The sequence below is a fragment of the Hippocampus bargibanti genome, linkage group LG08 (genome assembly GCF_051943395.1).
Source record: "Hippocampus bargibanti isolate YZ-2025 linkage group LG08, ASM5194339v1, whole genome shotgun sequence".
Lineage (NCBI taxonomy): Eukaryota > Metazoa > Chordata > Actinopteri > Syngnathiformes > Syngnathidae > Hippocampus > Hippocampus bargibanti.
This window is the reverse complement of record NC_142741.1, coordinates 90,001-108,331: the sequence shown is the minus strand read 5'-3', so window position 1 is coordinate 108,331 and position 18,331 is coordinate 90,001. Positions and strand designations below refer to the sequence as shown.

The 18,331-nt window shown below is 45.3% G+C and overlaps 4 protein-coding genes across 14 annotated transcripts in view; 2 read left to right on the top strand and 2 right to left on the bottom strand.

The window, feature by feature from the left end:
• The first annotated feature begins 90 nt into the window (after positions 1-90).
• Positions 91-15,986, top strand: pla1a (phospholipase A1 member A). 8 transcript variants are annotated; one of them, XM_089003047.1, is made up of 15 exons: positions 91-228; positions 340-488; positions 579-723; positions 873-962; positions 3,064-3,271; positions 3,905-4,082; positions 4,148-4,256; positions 4,332-4,433; positions 5,141-5,233; positions 5,987-6,151; positions 7,183-7,272; positions 8,137-8,242; positions 8,876-9,031; positions 9,300-9,372; positions 15,836-15,972. In XM_089003047.1, exons 4-15 carry the CDS (start codon positions 908-910, stop codon positions 15,956-15,958), a joined length of 1,458 nt encoding a protein of 485 aa, XP_088859173.1. In that variant the 5' UTR covers positions 91-228; positions 340-488; positions 579-723; positions 873-907; the 3' UTR covers positions 15,959-15,972. The 8 variants fall into 8 exon arrangements, 7 of the variants coding, with proteins under 7 accessions (XP_088859173.1, XP_088859170.1, XP_088859175.1 ...); XR_016115828.1 differs by having other exon boundaries at positions 579-962; positions 9,300-9,562; positions 15,836-15,986; XM_089003044.1 differs by having other exon boundaries at positions 579-962.
• popdc2 (popeye domain cAMP effector 2) lies at positions 9,864-14,642 on the bottom strand. 3 transcript variants are annotated; one of them, XM_089003055.1, is made up of 4 exons: positions 13,895-14,642; positions 12,523-12,631; positions 11,816-12,116; positions 9,864-10,146 (listed from the first exon to the last, which is right to left on the bottom strand). In XM_089003055.1, exons 1-4 carry the CDS (start codon positions 14,386-14,388, stop codon positions 10,058-10,060), a joined length of 993 nt encoding a protein of 330 aa, XP_088859181.1. In that variant the 5' UTR covers positions 14,389-14,642; the 3' UTR covers positions 9,864-10,057. The 3 variants fall into 3 exon arrangements, with proteins under 3 accessions (XP_088859181.1, XP_088859180.1, XP_088859179.1); XM_089003054.1 differs by having other exon boundaries at positions 11,676-12,116; positions 13,895-14,638; XM_089003053.1 differs by having other exon boundaries at positions 9,864-12,116; positions 13,895-14,639.
• Positions 15,987-16,064: 78 nt separating the features above from the next.
• Positions 16,065-18,331, bottom strand: part of cox17 (cytochrome c oxidase copper chaperone COX17) — a 2,957-nt gene continuing 690 nt past the window's right edge. The window contains exons 2-3 of the mRNA XM_089003063.1: positions 17,475-17,600; positions 16,065-17,405 (exon numbers count right to left, since the gene is read on the bottom strand). Coding sequence (XP_088859189.1) covers positions 17,321-17,405; positions 17,475-17,600 — 211 coding nt within the window. The 3' untranslated portion in view covers positions 16,065-17,320. The remainder of the gene's footprint in view (positions 17,406-17,474; positions 17,601-18,331) is intronic.
• The window catches only part of LOC148894158 (potassium/sodium hyperpolarization-activated cyclic nucleotide-gated channel 2-like), an 11,581-nt gene continuing 10,750 nt past the window's right edge, over positions 17,501-18,331 (top strand). For both annotated transcript variants that reach the window (XM_089003042.1, XM_089003041.1), the window contains exon 1: positions 17,501-17,610. The gene's annotated coding sequence lies outside the window, so the exon portion shown is untranslated. The remainder of the gene's footprint in view (positions 17,611-18,331) is intronic.

Below are 18,331 nucleotides of genomic sequence, written 5' to 3'. Positions count from 1 at the left end.
ACGGAAAAGCGAACCCCGATCGATGTTCTCGTTCAGAAAGAGAAAATGCGCGACAGCGACGAACTATTGCTTGCTTTAACAGAAACAAAATGGAAGAGAAAGTCACGCCGAAAACGTACTTGGCCGTCGTCGAGCGGATGCGGCCGTGTGCGGCGAGTCGCGGGATTGTGACGTCACTTCACGACCGCCAACCGGCGGGGTCACCGTTCGAGCACATCGGGAATCTGGGTAATCGTGACGGCTTTCGAAAACGAGATTATTTTAATTCGCACATTTTCTTCGATATACAAGTGTTCGTTCAAAGTGTTTATGACTTCCTTTTTGATCCAAATGCGTTAGGATATACATAGCGGGCACTGGGACCAGGCGGGGGGCGTGTTCACGTGAAGACTTTGGACTGCCTTTTGCCAAGTTCAAGTCAGATCCACTTGTTAGCAGTTGGAATCAAGACCTCAACCGCTACAATACATTTCCTGATGCGTGTCGAGGCAAGTGAAAATAACTTTTGATGACAGCTTGAGTCTTTCAAGAGGCCATCTTTTATTTATGTACTGACTGGATGTTGCCCATCTCTGCAGAAATTCTACCATTGGAATTAAAGGAATACATATCATCAGTATTTGAGAACTGACTCGGGACATTCATTACTTTGAAGCGACCTATCAGCCGCGAGGTTCAAGGAAAAGCAACAACCAATCACGTTCGTAGTCACTCCCCGCGGACGTGAGTTCTGACAGATTGTCATCAAACGCTCGAGCTAACATATCAGCGTTGTCGCTAATGGGCCAATTGGTGATTTGGGTCTCCGTCGCCGTCTGTATTGTGACGTCTTCACCGAAATCCGATCACCCTGTGCCGGCTTCACTGAGCAGCTGAGCACCGCTAAGCTGCCGTTCAAGTGCCAGAAATGGAAATGAGCGTCCTGCTGTTCTTCGCTCTTTTGCTGGTCCACGCGGTCCAAGGTAGGTCCAAGGTACCTGTGCCTCAAGTCCAAGTAGTACTACGAGAACCAAAGTCACATTGATCAAGAATGAAATCACATTTGAACAACTCTCACGCAAAACACATCCAAATATAAGAAGAATGAAATGTACTTTGAAAATGATATCTTCAATACAAATAATGTAGGTAGAAAAATAGACGCGGAAAAGGAGAACAAATACTCAAAGAACGAATCCAAATAAAATAGAAAATATTGCAACATTCAATGAATAATGAAGTAAATAAAAACGTAATGTGCATTCAAATCAAATTGAAAATACGTGTAAAATAAAGCAAACATAATAATAATAATAATAATAAATACAACACTTGGATTGTATTATAAAACGCAAAAAAATCAAAACTATAATAAAAAATATTAGTCACATATGCAAAAAATCTACCATTATAACTTCATATATCTATGCATATATATATGAAACCAAAACTATAATAAAAAATATTAGTCACATATGCAAAAAATCTACCATTATAACTTCATATATCTATGCATATATATATGAAACCAAAATAAGTAATAAAATAAATATAATAAAAAGGCTATTTTAGTCATGGGTCATTATGATCAAATTCGTAATTAATTGTTTTACAATGTGCAAAACACCATATCCCAGTAAGATTATAATTATGTTGAGATGAAAACTTATAACAAAAGCTTAATTATACATATTGGGGCCATGATTTTTATTTAAAATTTGAACTGTGGTTTCATTTATGTGCTTGTTGTGTGACTGCAAAGTGTCCTTGAGAGCTTTGAAAGGCGCTTAGATATAAAATGTATGATTATCATTATTAATAAGAAAATAAATACAAAAGAAGGGTGGCCCGGTAGTCGAGTGGTTAGCACACTGACCTCGCAGTGCAGAGGTTGTCGGTGTGGAGCTTGCATGTTCTCCCCGCGCGTGGGTTTTCTCCGGGTCCTCCGGTTTCCTCCCACACTCCAAAAACATGCATGGCGGGCAGATTGGACACTCCAAATTGTCCCTAGGTGTGAGTATGAGAGTGACAGTTGTATGTCTTTGTGTGCCCTGCGATTGGCTGACAACCAATTCAGGGTGTCCCCCGCCTCGTGCCCGAAGACAGCTGAGATAGGCTCCACGACCCCCGCGACCCTAATGAGGAATAAGCGCTACGGAAAATGGATGGATGGATAAATACAAAACAAAAACCAACTACAAATATGCAGCATCATAATGACATCAAAAGTGTCATATTTAAAGGACAACCGACGTCTCCGGACAAGTTGTGTCCATAATTTGTAAAATGGCTTCAAATGACTTCTACTGAGCGTATTTTACAAAAATTCCACCGCATATAGCTAGATTTTACCTTTTAAGACTCGCGCTGAATATTCAGGAAGTCTTGCTTTTGAGTTGGTGACGAGTCCGTACGTGACGTCACTAAAGGACCGCCCTTTACCGTAAAAAAGACGCATTGTAGCGGTCCTTCAATGTATTTTGCTGTACTTGTTTGGTCTGGGGACCTCGTGTTGCACCCAAAAGCCGCCAGAAGGCCAGAAGAGGGCGTCCAAGCGCCATATAAGGAATTTATCAGCGTGTGGAAACGGAGGTGGCCACAGGAGGTCGTCATTTTGTGCCTTTTTTTTTGGGTGAGAGATTTTTCCCCCAATGTTGCCTCAAAATGGCACAAATAAATTCTTTAATGGATCGCAAACATGTATGCTTTCCTCTTCAGAACTATTTGAATCCTATTCATAACTGGATGTGTAACAAGAAAGCATCTCCGAATCTGAAGCCATTGTTTTGATTCTCCTACAATGCAAGACGTCTTGGCGTGACGTCACGAACTGGGTGGGGGGGGGGGGGGGGTTTCTGAAAATGCCCAATTCACAGCTCATTTTTTTGCAGATTTTGGACACTTGAAGCTCATTTTTATTGGTGTTTTGCATTTGACTAAAAATATCATACTGCGTGTTTTGGCTATTTTAGATGCTTTCAAACGTTTTTCTGGTGTCAGTTAAAAACCCAAAAAATGACGTCGGTTGTCCTTTAAATGTTATGATATGATCACATGCATAATTACACCGTCATCATCACGTAGGTTCAGAGGCAAAAGCGGACGAGTGCGCCGACGTGAGTAATAGCACCTGGCAGCAGTACCGCCAGCAGAGGCAGCAGCGAGCGCAATCGCGCATTCGCTTCCTCTTGATGACCCGAGAGCGTCTGGGCTGCGCACGGCCTTTTCGCCAGGTTTCGGGAAGCTCCTTCAACGCCACGCGGCCCACCAAGGTCATCGTTCACGGATACAGGTCAGACGCCACGCCCTGCAATCTCTGCGCACACCCAAAATTCACAATCTTGCTATTATCATTGAAGGAAAAAATAGGTACCGTGTTACGTAGAACACAAAATGGTATTTGTTCATACAAAGAGCACCAATGTATGCGTGGAGCTGTCGCGGCTAGGAATTGCAGAGGATTTACAATATGTGGGACAGGAGATGGTCAATGGTTCGCTCCAGATTTGTGTTTGTCTTTCATTTCACATTTAGCTTGGAGCAGACGTGCGCATTTCACCCTGATGTCCCTGATCCACTGGTGAAAAGGATGTTTTGATCCTCTCCTCTTTCATCTAGAACTTCTTCTTCTATATCAAAGAGGGTGCAGAAAGTGCTTAAAATTGTAATGACTGTCTTTGTGTTGCCATTGTAGTTATTTATTTATTTATGTTGTTGTTGTTTTGACTTCAAGATGGCACTGCCAGCGTGGCAGGCAGCTCCTCTATTTTGTTTTTCTCCTTCTTCCTTTGCTTTGCTTTGCTTTGCTCTCGTCTTACTTTCATCACTTTGCTGCTGTGGAATGTCAACGTCTCCAGTGGCAGACGAATACAGGCTAATCCAATCCAATGCGATTGTATTGCATGATGGCATGTGTGATAAACAGAGCCACGGGCAGCAAACCTTCCTGGCTTTTGGATCTGGCCGAGGCGCTGCTGGCGGCGGAAGACGTCAACGTGCTGACGGTGGACTGGGTGCACGGCGCCTCGTTTGCCTACAACCTGGCGGTGGACAACTACAAGGAGGCGGCCCTGCAGATTTCCGTCCTGGTCAACCGACTGCAGGTGACAAACGACGCCCCGTCGCTACGCTTTCCCCGTCATTCAATGTGATGGCTTTTTTTGTCCAGAAAGACGGATGCAAGCTGGAGGACTTCCACTTTATCGGCGTCAGTTTGGGGGCGCACGTGGCCGGATTTGTAGGAACGCTCTTCCAAGGAAAGATCGGAAGAATCACGGGTGAACCTCCGCTGCCACCTGCCCAAATTTGGAGCGCCCCGCCATGTTGTTCTTTTACCGTTGAACGTTCGCCAGGTTTGGACCCGGCCGGCCCGATGTTTAAGGGCGCGGACACCTTCGACCGCCTGGACCCGTCGGACGCGCGCTTTGTGGACGCCATCCACACCGATTCTGACTGTAAGTCAAATACATGCAGGCCAACCGTAATATTTGATGTCAATTAACGGCGGAAAGCCATTTCAATTTGGAAACTGCAGAAATACATCAACATCATCTAACGTCAACAACAACAAAAAGATGACACGGCGATGCCTCGCCTTACCGACGCTTTAGCTTACAAACGGTTCGCCTGACGAACATTAAATTGGCGAGAATATCATCTTGGCATACCAACGCCACAATGGCTGGCGGACTACTTTTCGGCGGAAGAACACCAAACCGCACGGTCCAACTAGCAGGGCACCGTGTGACTGAGGGTATTATCGCCTAGAAAGCATGGCAACGTCACTCGGATATCATCAAGAGGTTAACTACATCAAAGACCATCACAAAGGTCGATAAAACCACTTGATTATACCGTACAGGTTATTTCTTTCATGACAATACAATAACACATTTATTATACGTAAAATAAGGGATATTTTGTGTAGTGTTAAGGCTTATTTGGTAGAAAATGATGTTTTATGGGGACCTGGGAACGGATTATTCTCATTTTAATGGTTTCTTATGGGAAATAAATGTTTGGCAGACAAACTTTTCGTCTAACATACACTTTCTGAGAAACAATTAAGTTTGTAAGCTGAGCTATCGCTGTACTAGGCTGTTGAAGACCAGAAAATGTTTTCGAGGTGATTTGATGTAGTTTTGTTTTGACCCGTCATCAGATTTCGGCATCTCCATCCCGGTCGGCCACGTGGACTTCTTCCTGAATGGTGGAAACGACCAGACGGGATGTGCGCGATCCCAGTTTGCCTCTGGTGGGTTCCAAGTTAATATCCTTCACAAAATAGATATCCCAATTTTAGATAGAATAGAATTCCCTATTTTTTCAACAAATGTTGTGAAAGCTACCAAAAATTCCACCATCTTACTTGCTTGATCCATTTCAACGACATTATTTTTGGCAGCTCTTTGTAAAATACTGTACGATGTTTTAGTATCCGTTTGAAAAATGTCGGAACAATCAGTGGGGCCGCAGGGAGTGGTCCTCTGCTCCCCCCAACCTGCGAGTAGGGACCTATCATAGCTGTGTCCGGCGCCGCCATTAGGGATATATAAATAGGGCCGATACGACCGGTCAGACTTTAGTTTGCTGACGAAGCCTCTTGGATAGGAGGCGAAACGTCCGAAACCTTCAAATTTGTACAGATGACGGCTGAAGAAACCTTCTCATCGATGGATGGACCGCTCCTGTACGACTGAGAGCACACACACACACACAGACGTTTGAAAAAAAGGCATTGCTCTTGGTACACTACTTACACCAAAGCACCTTTGAGTCGTATTATGATTCCTGGAACCTTTTGAAGCATAGCACTTTTTGTCTCACTCTCCCTCACCCTCATTACCCAATTTTGGCTTTCTTGCCACTTTTAAACCCAAAGATCCTTCCAAAACATTGTCACGCGTGGGTTCGCCTTCCTTTTGATACAAATTCGACTGATTTGTGTTCCCTTTTGAACTTTTTTGTACACGTGCGTGGATTTGTCCGTTTTTGGACTTGCTTCCAGTGTACGGCTATGTGATCTGCGACCACATGAGGGCGCTGCAAGTGTACATGAGCGCTCTGAACGCGTCGTGCCGGCTCAGCGGCCTTCCGTGTGACACCTACCAAAACTTCCTCCGGGGACGATGCCTCCACTGCGACGTCTTCGGGGGAACCTGTCCCACCATCGGTAAGCGATTCGCATCAAATTGATAAGCGTTCAAAATATTCTATTAGAAGAAAAACAGATCGAACAAAGCCGGGGGAAAAAAAACAACGAAGAAGATTGAGTACAAGACAGTAATCCCTCGTTTATCGCGGGGGTGACGTGCATACCAACATCAGTTGCAAGAATCCTCACGATATTTCTCGATGAATAGAATGGCTAAATCATTTCAAAAGTCGCTCCTATGCTGAAAAAGTTTGAGCACCCTTGCAGTAATCGCGGGGTTCACATTCCGAAAATAAACCGTTTTAAGTGAAGTTTGTAAAGTATTGATTTTTTTAACGTCCATGACCAAAAGAATACAATACTTGATTGAATTATACAAACTATGAAAGATTTTTTTCAGGTCCAAGCAGGAAAAAAAAACCCAAGATGACAGTGTTTTTTGAAATATAATAATAATAATCCATTTAATTTATAAACGCCTTTCAAAACTCTCAAGGTCACTTTACAGTCACAGGATAAGTTTATACGTTTTTCTGTGGTTGAGCAGCGGCAGCCACACGTGCCAGCGTTCACTCAACCTGGAAGTCACTCAAATAGATAGAAAGCTAGCTAGCTAGCCAATAGATAGCTAATAGCTAGTTGTACAGCTAGCCAGCCAGCGTGCCGGCCAGCCAGATAGCAAATATTAGCTACCGAGATCGCAAGCTAGTTAGCTGGATAGCTTGCTAAATAAATCAAGAAATATTCACACTAAATGCTGATTTCATACCACTGCCTTCCTGATGTATTGGACTTCCGACGAGACGACCTGTACTTGACTTATTCGCCTGCGTGTGTTTTAATGCTACTCTTACATTTTACAATGTTCAGAACATTTTGTTGACATTACGCGTTATGTCATCGAGAACATTTGGCAAGCTGGACAGCGATGCAGTACACAATGCGTTGAAAACAAAAATGGAAGATCAACCTGATGATAGTGAAGATTTACTGGACATTAAAAAAACAATGACATCACAAAATAATCATGTTTCAACGATGCCTTTCAGGTTTGTCGGAAAAGTGCGGCATCAGCTCATCCTCCATCCCCAGCGAGCAGAAATTGTTCCTCCTCACCACATCTCGACCTCCCTTCTGCGGTGAGAATCACAATCGTCTTTATTGCCAAGTATGTGGCACACATAAGGAATTTGTTTCCGCTAGAACACGCTGCACTAGTATCTTCATCCAAAAAAAAGGCAGGTGTAGAGAGGCACTCTACACTTGTATTTGAGTTTGCGGCTTGGGGGAAGAAGCTGTTTCAATGTCTGCTGGATTTGGTGCGCAGGGATCGGTAGCGCCTGCCTGAGCTAGGGAAGTCGCTGGAAAAGGTGGTGGGCAGGTTGCGAAGGGTCCAGTAGGATTTTCCGCGCCCTAGTTTGGATGGCGGCAGTGTGCAAGTCCTCGAGAGTGGCTCGGGCGCTGACAAAGAGTTTTTGCGCCGTCCTAACGGTCCGTTCAAGTGGGATTTTGTCCATTTTTGCGGCAGCCCCCAACCAAACGCTGATGGAAGAACACAGGACGGATTCCGTGACAGCCGCGGGGGAAATGTCGCGAAATGTACCAAAAGTACCACGCCCGACGTTGACCGGAAGCTTCCACCGTTCCTCATTCGCGTCCTCACGTGGATACGAAAACCCAACCTTCGTCTCATTGCGGCGAAACATCAAAGGCAAAGCCGCGGGGGGGGAAACGTCACGAGTCGGCGGAAAAGAGCTAATGAGCTCCTTTGCTGCGTGCGTGCCGGTGACCCTTCACAACACAAAGGCAAAAAAAGCTAATCTGCCGGCTTGCGCTCACAACAAGAAGAAATCCAAGTCAGACCAAGTGAAGGGCACCACAGAAAAGAAAAAGAACCAAAAATCTATCTCTCTATCCATGTGTGTGTGTGTGTGCAAAATAAGCCTTAATTTTCTGGCCAAGAATTGTAAAGCATGTGACTTTTTGTCCCGTTGGTGCCGCAGCTCATCACATCCTGCTTGCGTTGGAAGCGTCGCCTCTAACGAAAAGCGCACACGTGGAAGTGACGCTGACGACCGGAGATTTGGAGACGCGACAACAACTGCGGCTGTGGGTAGCGCAACATTTTGATTGACTTATTTGCTTCTCCTTCCTTTGGCCTCCCGAGCGCAGTGGCGCGCTAGGTAACACGAGGCGTCCAAGTCAAGGCCCGGGGGCCAAATCTGGCCCGCCGCATTATTTTATTCGGCCCGCCCGCCCGCCCAATAAAATAGCAAATCAAACTTGTGAAATGACATGCTCGTCTAGCTAGCCGGGTAGCGAGTTCTCTTTCTATTCATCTCTCTGGCTAATCCCTTACATCGCAAGTGTCAAAGTCAATCTGGCCCGCCGCATGAAACGTGAAATTCCATGACGCTAAAGCTAAAAATTTCAAATTGTCCCACAAGAACAGTCATTATTTTTTGGCTTCAAATTTGAAAAGCTGTCATTCATTCATTTTTTTCTATTATGTAATTCATGGAGGGGATGAAATATTCTAATGGCTTCCCCAAATTCATCACAGTTCCCTGAAGCCTTGAACCAGACCAAAGTATTTGCTGCGAGTATCTAAATTGAAGGTCCACACGATGTTGTTCATCTCCAAACAGACAAAAAGAAAGTCCATTGGACAGCCTTGAGGGAGGTCATAAGCGTCCGTCCGTGTCCGTCCGTGGTGCTAAATGCGGCGTCGGTGTCTTTCAGTCAAAGAGACGCCACAGCGTACAGGACGGTGCTGGCTCACCCGCAGGCGCTGTGTGAGATTCATTCCATCACGTTGACAAACACGGGCGCTCGCTTCTACCGGCAGAGCCACATCCACCTCAAGTCCATCTGCCTGTCCCAAATCGCCTCTCCCACGTACGTCCCTGCTGAAATGTTGAAGGGATGCTTTGATTTTGTCGGGACCGTTAGAAGGCCATGTTTTTTCAGCTATTACGCTTTCGGCGTAGGAAAATGGGAACGCCCCTGTTGCTAGGCAGAATTCATGTGATCGCTTGTTGCTAGGCAGCTTTTACTATTGTTTGTAGATAGTTGTTTGTGTTTACGTTGCATTTATCATCATTATTTTTCTGAAATCAATTTAAAACACTCTTGGTGAGACACAATCACTTTTCTGTTTTATCAGCCGCGAGGAGCCTCTGTGCGTGAACAACATCAACGTTCGGCGAGGGTCGCCGTGGTCACATGACCTTGTGCAGGTGTGCAATCACTTCTAACTCACTTCAGAGACAAAATGGAGTGGGGGGCAAGAAAAAGACTTCCTCACAAGAAAATGGTGACCGTGGAGTCGGCTAACGTTAGCATGGATGTATTTTTGTGGTTTCGAGCCACAAATCCTCAAAATGGACCCGCGGCGATCCGTCGATTTTTACCCAAGAGGAGACTGAGGTCAGTAGTAAGAAACCGGGACATTTGCAGCCAAGTGGAGACGGCGCAGAAGTCCGTGTTAGCATGGGTAGTTATTGTTGTCATCTCACACACATTTATTTTGAAATGAGCTAAAAAAAAAAAACAGCTAATCATAGCCTGTACATGAAACGTTCCAGGAAGTAGACAGTCCCAAAACAACACTTTGGTTGCACGTTGCTCGAAAGCTTGATGGAGAAACGTTGGCCCCCTGTAATTAGACAATTTCACATTATATTGGTGCCATGTTCAATATGAAGAGAAAACAAAACATGCTAACGGCTAACGACACGAACGTTGTTTTATTCACAGAGGAAGCTCTCGCTTTCTTTGGTGTTTTTCAACACGAGGATAAGAAATGAGCATAAGTGGCGAGTGAATCGAAGCAAACAAACTAAAAAATAATCCTAAACGTGGTCCAAAATAGTGTGAACGTCTGAAAAGAGATGAAAAAGAAAGGGAACGAAAATGGCGTGTTCAGAGTTTGGGAGTGTCGGTGGGAGCTAGCGGCGCTAGCGGCGCTCGAGTTCTCTGGAAACGAGCTGTGCCCCCGGTCATGCTGCCCCCTGCGGACATAAATAGGTATTACATTAGCCACCAATTGGGGAAAGACGCGTCAATCCCCAAAATGGGCAACTCTTCACAAAATTCACACACACACACATTTCTTGCTGCTTAGAAAAATAATCATGCTTCATACACTATTTCATTTCATTTATCAGCGCCTTTAAAAACTCTCAAGGTCACTTAACAGTCACTGGATCAGTTTTTCTGTGGGCGAGCAGCGGCAGCCACACGCGCCAGCGTTCACTTAACCCGCAAGTTACTCAAATAGATAAAAAACTAGCTAGCTATCTACTAGAGAGCTAATAGATAGCCATCCCGCTAGCCAATAGATAGCTAACAGATAGCCAGCCAGTAGACATCCAATAAATAGCCAGCCAGATAGCTAACAGATAGCCAGATAACTAATAGGTAGCTAATCGGTTAGTTATAAATGGTTGTTTGGTTGTGATTGTAGCAAGCCTCTTCCCACGTGCTAATGTCGATTTCCCCACAAAAAAATCATCATGTTCCAAAAAAATAAGTTTTGCCACCCTCCCCCCAACAAGAAAAAAAAGATGGATTTGGGGAAGTAAAAGATTTAGTAGTAGTTTTGAAAGGCACTTATGAATGAAATGTATCATTGTTATTATTATTATTATTACTTTGCAAAACATGATAATTATCAAAGTAAGTTTTTCAACAGTCAAAAATTTCCAAAAGGGTAATTTTGGGGCCCCCCTCCAATATTTTTTAATTGTTTTTTTTTTTAGGAAAGGTCATTGATATTTGTGAGTTTGCGAAGGGAAGAAATGTTTTAAAAAATTACAAAAGTTGGTGTTTATAGCAAAGTTTTTGAATACATTCGAAGAACGTGTTTTCAATGAAGAGTTGTGTATTTTTTTTTTTTGAAAGTCTCAAATATCTGACAGAAAAAAAAACATTGATTTACATGACAGGAAAAGTTGTTTTCAAAATAAAGGCGGGACATTTCTGCCAAAAATAATCATTTTCTGAAAATGTCAGCGTGAAGAAATTGCAACGAAACTCTTGTGAACTCATTCACTGCCATTCAAGAATTGAAAATAGGACGTAGAGCGCCATTTCTCAATGTCTTTGGGATTGATTTTTTCTTGTTTGGGTGCCGATAAAGCGCTGTTTTTTCCCCCTTCCACATGGGGGCTCCATTTGCCTTTTTTTCCATGTTCGCGCTTTGTTCCAGCTTCAGCTGTTGTTAAAGCGCTATATCAATCAAATTGTATTTTGTACAGCCGCCCCCATTTCAAGCTCAGATAACTTGAGAATTAACTTTAGTTTTTCCGATGAAAGAAGAGAATGTAAGGTTTCTAATGACGTATTGAATGTTGATGTCGTCCTAAAAGTCAATCTTGCGTGGGTCCTGGAATTGGAGTGACAATGACAAAAACCCTGGCGCTGGAGCGGACACTTTTTTGCACATTGAATGAGTTCCTATTTTGTTAGCGCGAGTGTTGAAGATGGCATTGATGCACACGAAAGCGCCATTCCACCCCGACCCGGGCGCAGTACTTACTTAAGCGGGTGAGCCACTGTGTTAACTGCGGACCCCCTTGCGCCCCCTCTACCTCAAATAATCCCTCTCACTGCCGTAGTCAGTCAAGGAGCCCGCCGTGTCGGCAAAGTCCTCCAGGACCAGGCTGGTGGAGTCCTCACCAGAGGGCAGCTCCGGGTCGGGGTCGTCGGGGTCCGAGTCCCGGCGGGGGCGCGGCTCCGCCACCTGGCCGATGGGCGACGTGGGGGCCGGCGCGCGGTAGAGGCCGGGAAGGCGAATGTCCAGCAGGACGCCGCTCTTCAGGTACAGCTTGTCGTTGAGGTTGTACAGCTTCTCGGCCATGTCGTAGCCCAGCATGACGGCGAACAGGCGGCACGCGTAACGCTCCTTGGACAGCAGGGAGAAGAGGCGGCGGCGGCGCCACGACACGTAGCGACAGTCCTCCTCCGCCGTCAGAGTCACCTCAAAGACAAAGAAAAAGGCCACAAGTGGGACGGACGGACGACGGACGGACGGGATGGAGGATCTCGCCGTCTTGTTTGAAGCTATCGTAGGGTGTCCGTCCTCAAGGGAAGAGGCGTTTGACATCAAATAAGGACATCGGCGCCATGCTGCGGCAGCTGCCCATTCTTTTCTTCAACAAATGCATTGAGGACATTTTTCAAAGACAACAAAAAGCCTTTTTTGAAGAGAAGAAAAACGACCCAATTGTTTTTTTTCCCTCAATATTTTTTGGGGGCCAGAATTCTTTTTGCATCATTTTCTGAGACTGGAAAAGCGAAAAAAACATATTTTTTTCCATGGTAAAAATGGTCATTTAGAATGAGATGCACATTTTTTTGGGAGCGTGGATGAAAAAGTGTGTTACCTGGAACTTTCCGTCCTCATTGGGCCTCAGCGACTCCCACTCGGGCGAATCCAGGAACTGGTGTGGGTGGATGTAGTGCAGGAAGTGACCCTCCAGAGATACCTTGACCCTGACGTCAAGGTTAAAAAAGGAACGCACCATTAGAGAGCTGGAGGTCACCGCTCATGTCGGAGGGGGGGGGGGTGACTTTCCCAAAACATTTGCATCATGATCCCCGCAGGGGATCAAAGAAATACGGTCAAACGCTCTAAAAAATGTGATGCGTCAAACCGCGTTTGTTCGTTTGCCAGAGACGTTGGTTGAAGTCATCAGGAAGCTCCTCAGTCAGGGGTTAGGGTTAGGGTTAGGGGCGGGGGCTTTAAAATAATCCACCGACTAAAAGTGGATGACATGAAAGATTGCCTTTTTCTCCTTCACGCTTGAATGTGGCAGCTTCTAATCCACTGAAATCTCTTCTGGCTCACGTTTATCTGCTCCAACCTTGGCACAATCAATCCGTCCTTTCAACCACACGACCGACACAATCACAATCGGCCTTGAAATAAAAAACCCCAATAATAATCCACTTCATTCACTTTACAGTCACGGGATAAGTTTTTCTGTGGGTGAGCAGCGGCAGCCACACGCACCTGCTTTAGATGTCATTTTTTGTTGTTGTTTTTCTCCTGGCAACTGGTCAGCGTGGTTGACTTTGAGCAACTTTTGAGAGATCTGCTGGCGGGATGTCGGGGTGCTAGCTCCAAAGCCAACCTGCTCTTGACCATGTAGTATTTGAAAGCGGGCCACATGGAACATTCTTCCAGCCTTGACCAGTAATTCATTCCGCACGACAACTTATGTCATAGTCGTTGATTTAGGGAGAAATGTATGGAGGAATTTATTTTAAGGCGGGGACAATCCTCCTTGTTTCATATTTAAAATTTCATCGCAAGTGACTCCTGTAGATATTCAGGCTAGCAAAATTGACGAGCACTTCACTGCCCTTCACATCTTTGCATAGTTCAAAGGTGTCAAAGTCGAGGCCCGGGGGCCAAATGTGGCCCGCCACATCATGTTATTCGGCCCGTGACTTTTATAAAGTCCCAACCAACATTTCAAATGGTCCCATGTCAAGCACAAAAACAGTCATTATTCTTCACTTGTGATTTTTAAAGTAGTTATTTGTGAATTTGGATGGGATGAAACATTGTCACGGCTTCCCCAACATCAGGAAACCGTCGCGGCAAAGAATGATTTTGACGCCTATGCCGTCGTTGGACACGTTTCCCGATATTTATCCTGGCCACTAGGCCATAAGGGCCCGGTAGGGTATTAAACGGACTCGGGATCGTCCGGATCGCGAAACGTCGGCCGAAAGTACGACGACAACCACCTGCCGGACAGCAGAAAGGAGAGCTTCTCGATGGGTGTCTTGCCCTCCAGCGCGTAGGTCTCACCCGCCTTCATTTCCAGCACCTTATTCCCAAAGGCGCCCGCGATCTCCTTGAAGACCTGGACGGGCACACCCAACGGGAGGTAGACAGTCTGGTAGAGAGCAGCTAGCTCTTCGTCGGCTAATCCCTCCCGGTACAGGCGGAAGAGCAGGTGGCCAATCTGGAAGAGGCAAGCGAGAAGCAACAAGATGTTCCAGGTCACTACGTCGGGACCGCATAGCGTCATCCGACCCCACAGAGTCAGACACAGGAAGGACGGCGTCAGGAGGCCGAAGATGAAGAGGCAACCGTAGGCGCCGCTGCCGCCCATGTAGCCCAGGAACAGAATGGTGTTGCCCAGATGGTAAAGGGCACCCTCCGTCTCGTCGCTCCAGCCATGGCAGACGGGGGCGGCCAACAGGTTCTCCGTCAGGCTGCCGTTTCCCCCACTCATGTCCGCAAAGTACGGCAACGTCTGCAATCCAAAATTGGGACTTGTGGAAATTCTAGAACCGGCTCCTGCGTCTCATTGTGCGTCGCCCCTTTTCCGTTTCGGGTTCAGGACTTTGGCCGGAACAGCTGGAGGAGGGCGGATAAGCCCGGGAGGGGGAGGGGGAGGGGGAGCGGTTGATATGGAGTCCCCGCAAGGATCACCATGTTTGGAATTGAAACCCAAGGAGGACGCGAGCAACACACACAGACACAACGCAGGCCTGCTGCTACTTAACATAACAGCGAGAAAGGGGCTGGCAGGAAGTGGGAAGGACTTTGTCACAACGTGAACTCTCCAGAGGTTCTCAGAGGCAAAAAAAAAAAATGTTCTTGGGTCACTTCTGACGTGAACTAGGGGTCGAAAAACAAAACGGACACCCGTAATCCACAGGTCGGATTACGGGTAAAAATATCTCCTTGCTGACCGGCGTCCTTCAATGTCCTTGAAGGGCGACGAGACCACCGTCGGGGCCTGGCAAGTCATTTGGAGTTGAAGAAACACACAAGTAGCCGTGAATGGATACATGGAAACGCAAATACCAAACATGACGTGGAACGAACGCCATTCCTGAACTCTTTCAGGTTTTGGTTTTTCCTGCGATGGAGTGCTGAAAAAGCACTGGTCAGACCTCTAGCAACGTTTTCCCATCCCGCCAGGGGGCAGCATTCGCCTTTTGTGCATGTTAGCGCTTTGTTACAGCTTCAGCCGTTGTTAAAGTGCAATATAAATCAATATGGATGGATTGCATTGTATTTTGGACAGCCGCCCCCATTTCAAGCTCTGATTACTCCAGATCCATATAACTTAGGAATTAACTCTTTTTTTTTTCTGATGAAAGAAGAGAGTCTTAAGTTTTCTTCCGCTACATTTTACCTCAATGTTTTTGTAGTCCTCAAACTCGAGATTCTGCGGGTCCTGGAATGTCAGTGAAAATGACACAAATCCGGCACTGGAGTGGACACATTTTATAATCATCGTAATAATAATACATTTGATTTCAAAACAATGTGCATTTTAATAATTACATTCATAAGCGCCTTTCAAAACTTTGAGGGACACTCCTGTCACAGGTTAAATTTTTCTGCGGGTGAGCAGTGGCTGGCAGACAGACACGCCAGCGTTCACTCACTCAACCCAGAAGTAACACACACACAGACACTTTTTTGCTCCATGGTGGGGACTCTCCAATTTCAAACAAGAAAAAAATCTATTTATGAAACTCATCCAAATGTTACTTTCGGCCATGCTCAGTCAGAAGGCTCACATTTTTGCACATTGTCTGGCAATGAATGAGTTTAAAAAATTGGGACAAAATGCCTTGCATTTTTTTGAATGGACATCAATTTGTTGTGTATTTTCTCTCTCTCTCTCTCTCTCTCTCTCTCTCTCTCTCTCTCTCTCTCTCCAGATGGATCAATTTTCTCGGCCCAAGAGTGATTCTGTGCTTTTTCAGAGGACAAAATGCTGTTCAGTCAGTCCACCAAGGAGAAGAATGCTGAGATGTCAAGTACGGACATGCAGTTATTTTTAAAAAGCCTGAGAGCATGGCAGGGACGCCGATCATTTGAAGGCGGACAAGTGGACAGAGAGGTGAGGAAGATGCCACGGAATTCGAAAAAAAAACAACCAACCAACCGTTGCAGCTGATTGCATACAACTTTTATTAACACTTTTAACTGCAGTGAGCGTCACACCTAAAAAAATAAATAACAAGTTTTGTCCTTCCAAAACTGAATTCTCGTCATCCATTTTGCTGAGGGAGAAACGGACAAGAAGGTTAAAAAAAACGACGCGTGAGCAGGTCACGTGTCAAAACGCAACAGGCAGACTGTTTCAATAGCTCAACAAGCTAAAATTAGCATTTGACGCGGCTACTTGACTGCGCAGATAACAGTGACTCCGTTTCACGCTGACCTAAATACCTCCACTGTACACATGAGCGCCGCCTATAGCCACTTTTTAATCTTTATTGTATAACCATGATCGTCTAAATAAACTGATATTGTTATCATTGCGATGGATCCTTGATCTGGGATCTAAATGGCACCACGGACCGTTTTCTTTGGCCCATAACTCCTTAACATCCTTTATTGGAAGGGCTGCCAATGTTTTTTATGACGGCTCACATTTTTGTTGCCGTTTCCCTCGCAGGGCCGTTATTTAAAAAAAAAAAAATCAACAACAGATTGTTAAATGATTACGTTACCGGAATAAGCAATTTGTTAACACAAAAAAGCACCCAATAGCTCTCTTATTGATTCCATATGAGAATTGTACATTTTGGTTGACATTTTAGCATCGTGGAAGTTACATGTTGCGGGCCGAATAAAATGATGTAGCGGGTCAGCTGCGGCCCCGGCCGGGCCTCGACTTTGACACCCATGCTTTATGTTAATTCACTTTGTGTCGTTTTGTTGACTTTGGACCCAATTGCTCCGATCTGACTCAACTCACCTTTGAAATGCTGTTTCATCTCATTTGAATCACACCCATAGATCGAATGGTCTGGTCTGATCTTTGTCAATTCAAGTGCTTTTTGAGGAAATGAAAACCGGTTTGAAATAATCCTGGCATTGATGGCTTTGGTCTGGGTGACTGTCAATTGCCTTGAAATGGCCATTTGGTCCTTTTTCCACCCGAGATCGATGATGTAGGTCTGAATCCGATGTTTAGAGTGGTCCGAATGCCCCAGCGTCCTCTACGACGGACAGCTCAGACTTTTGGGAAAGCTGCCCAAGATCACTTTATTTCACGAGGATCACCCACCGCTATGTGTATGATTTGTACAAAACTTTACAAGTTGGGAAATTGATAACTCACAAGCCTTAACTTAACAGGCGCATACACACACACACACACACACACACACACGCGCGCGCTCATCCTAAAAGGGTTAAATCTTGAATCCCAGCTGCCTCATGCATTCTTTGTGGGCTTCGATGAGGTCCGTGCAATTCTCTTCACCCTTTTCAATGATGCTGAGAACCAGATCAATACATTTTCATCACTATCTTGACATTTGGTATTTGAGTCCTGAAAATATTTACCACGCGTCTCTGACTTTCTTGGTTTCAGGGCAAGCACAGCACGCCTTGAGCGGCTTCTTCCGCTCGGTGGCCTCGGGGATGGTAGCGGCCTCAACGGCGGCGGCGGACACGGTCGACATCTTGAACCTACAACGGGGTATGAGAGTCGTTCATGATCGCTTACTTTGGTCTCAAACTTGACTTTTATTCCATCACGCTCCTTTAACGTTATTTGCAATGCTTTGAATGACACCTTGAAGTGATTACTTTGATCGGAATGGCATTTGACTCGCACGAGATTGATTGCTTTGGTCTGATTGACTCCTTATAAACACATTTGTTGCAATCACTTTTTCGTGCCGCTTGATCTGGTTTAACTGACACTTGAGATCCACCCGCTTTGCACTCACTGCCACCTAGGATCGGGCGTTCGTCATCAAATCACTGAAATCGTCTTGTCTGTTTGGAAACTTCCTTTACGGTTATTTTATCTGGACTGAGGCACTCTGTTAATTTATTGCGATCATCCCTAAACGCAACTTAAGGCGCCTGGAATCTTGAATTAGTGCATTGCTGGATCACTTGCTGTGTTCTGAGCGGTATCTTGGTTCGTTTGCTCTGGTCTGAATAACTCGTCTTATCAAATATGTAAAGTTATCGAACCTTCACTCGGTTTCCGAGTCTTATTATAGTTGTAAAAGCAACGTTGTCTCACCTTCACTCGTTACACATAAAAGTGAATATGCTTATTTATTTACGTTTCATCGAACTTGACGTTTTCTGAGTCAAAGTGAAAGCAAATGCGAAACTTGCGGTGCGTGCGTCACTGAAGCAGCAGAACCTCGTTTTAAACACTAGACAGACTTTATTCGGTGATT

Coding starts and splice junctions, on each gene's coding strand:
- pla1a (XM_089003047.1), top strand. CDS start 908: ATGGAAATGAGCGTCCTGCTGTTCTTCGCTCTTTTGCTGGTCCACGCG. Junction 5,234..5,986: donor GCGATCCCAGTTTGCCTCTG/GTGGGTTCCAAG, acceptor ACTTGCTTCCAG/TGTACGGCTATGTGATCTGC. Junction 8,243..8,875: donor ACGCGACAACAACTGCGGCT/GTGGGTAGCGCA, acceptor GGTGTCTTTCAG/TCAAAGAGACGCCACAGCGT.
- popdc2 (XM_089003053.1), bottom strand. CDS start 14,388: ATGAGTGGGGGAAACGGCAGCCTGACGGAGAACCTGTTGGCCGCCCCC. Junction 12,632..13,894: donor TCCTTTCTGCTGTCCGGCAG/GTGGTTGTCGTC, acceptor CCTTGACGTCAG/GGTCAAGGTATCTCTGGAGG. Junction 12,117..12,522: donor ATGAGGACGGAAAGTTCCAG/GTAACACACTTT, acceptor TTTGTCTTTGAG/GTGACTCTGACGGCGGAGGA.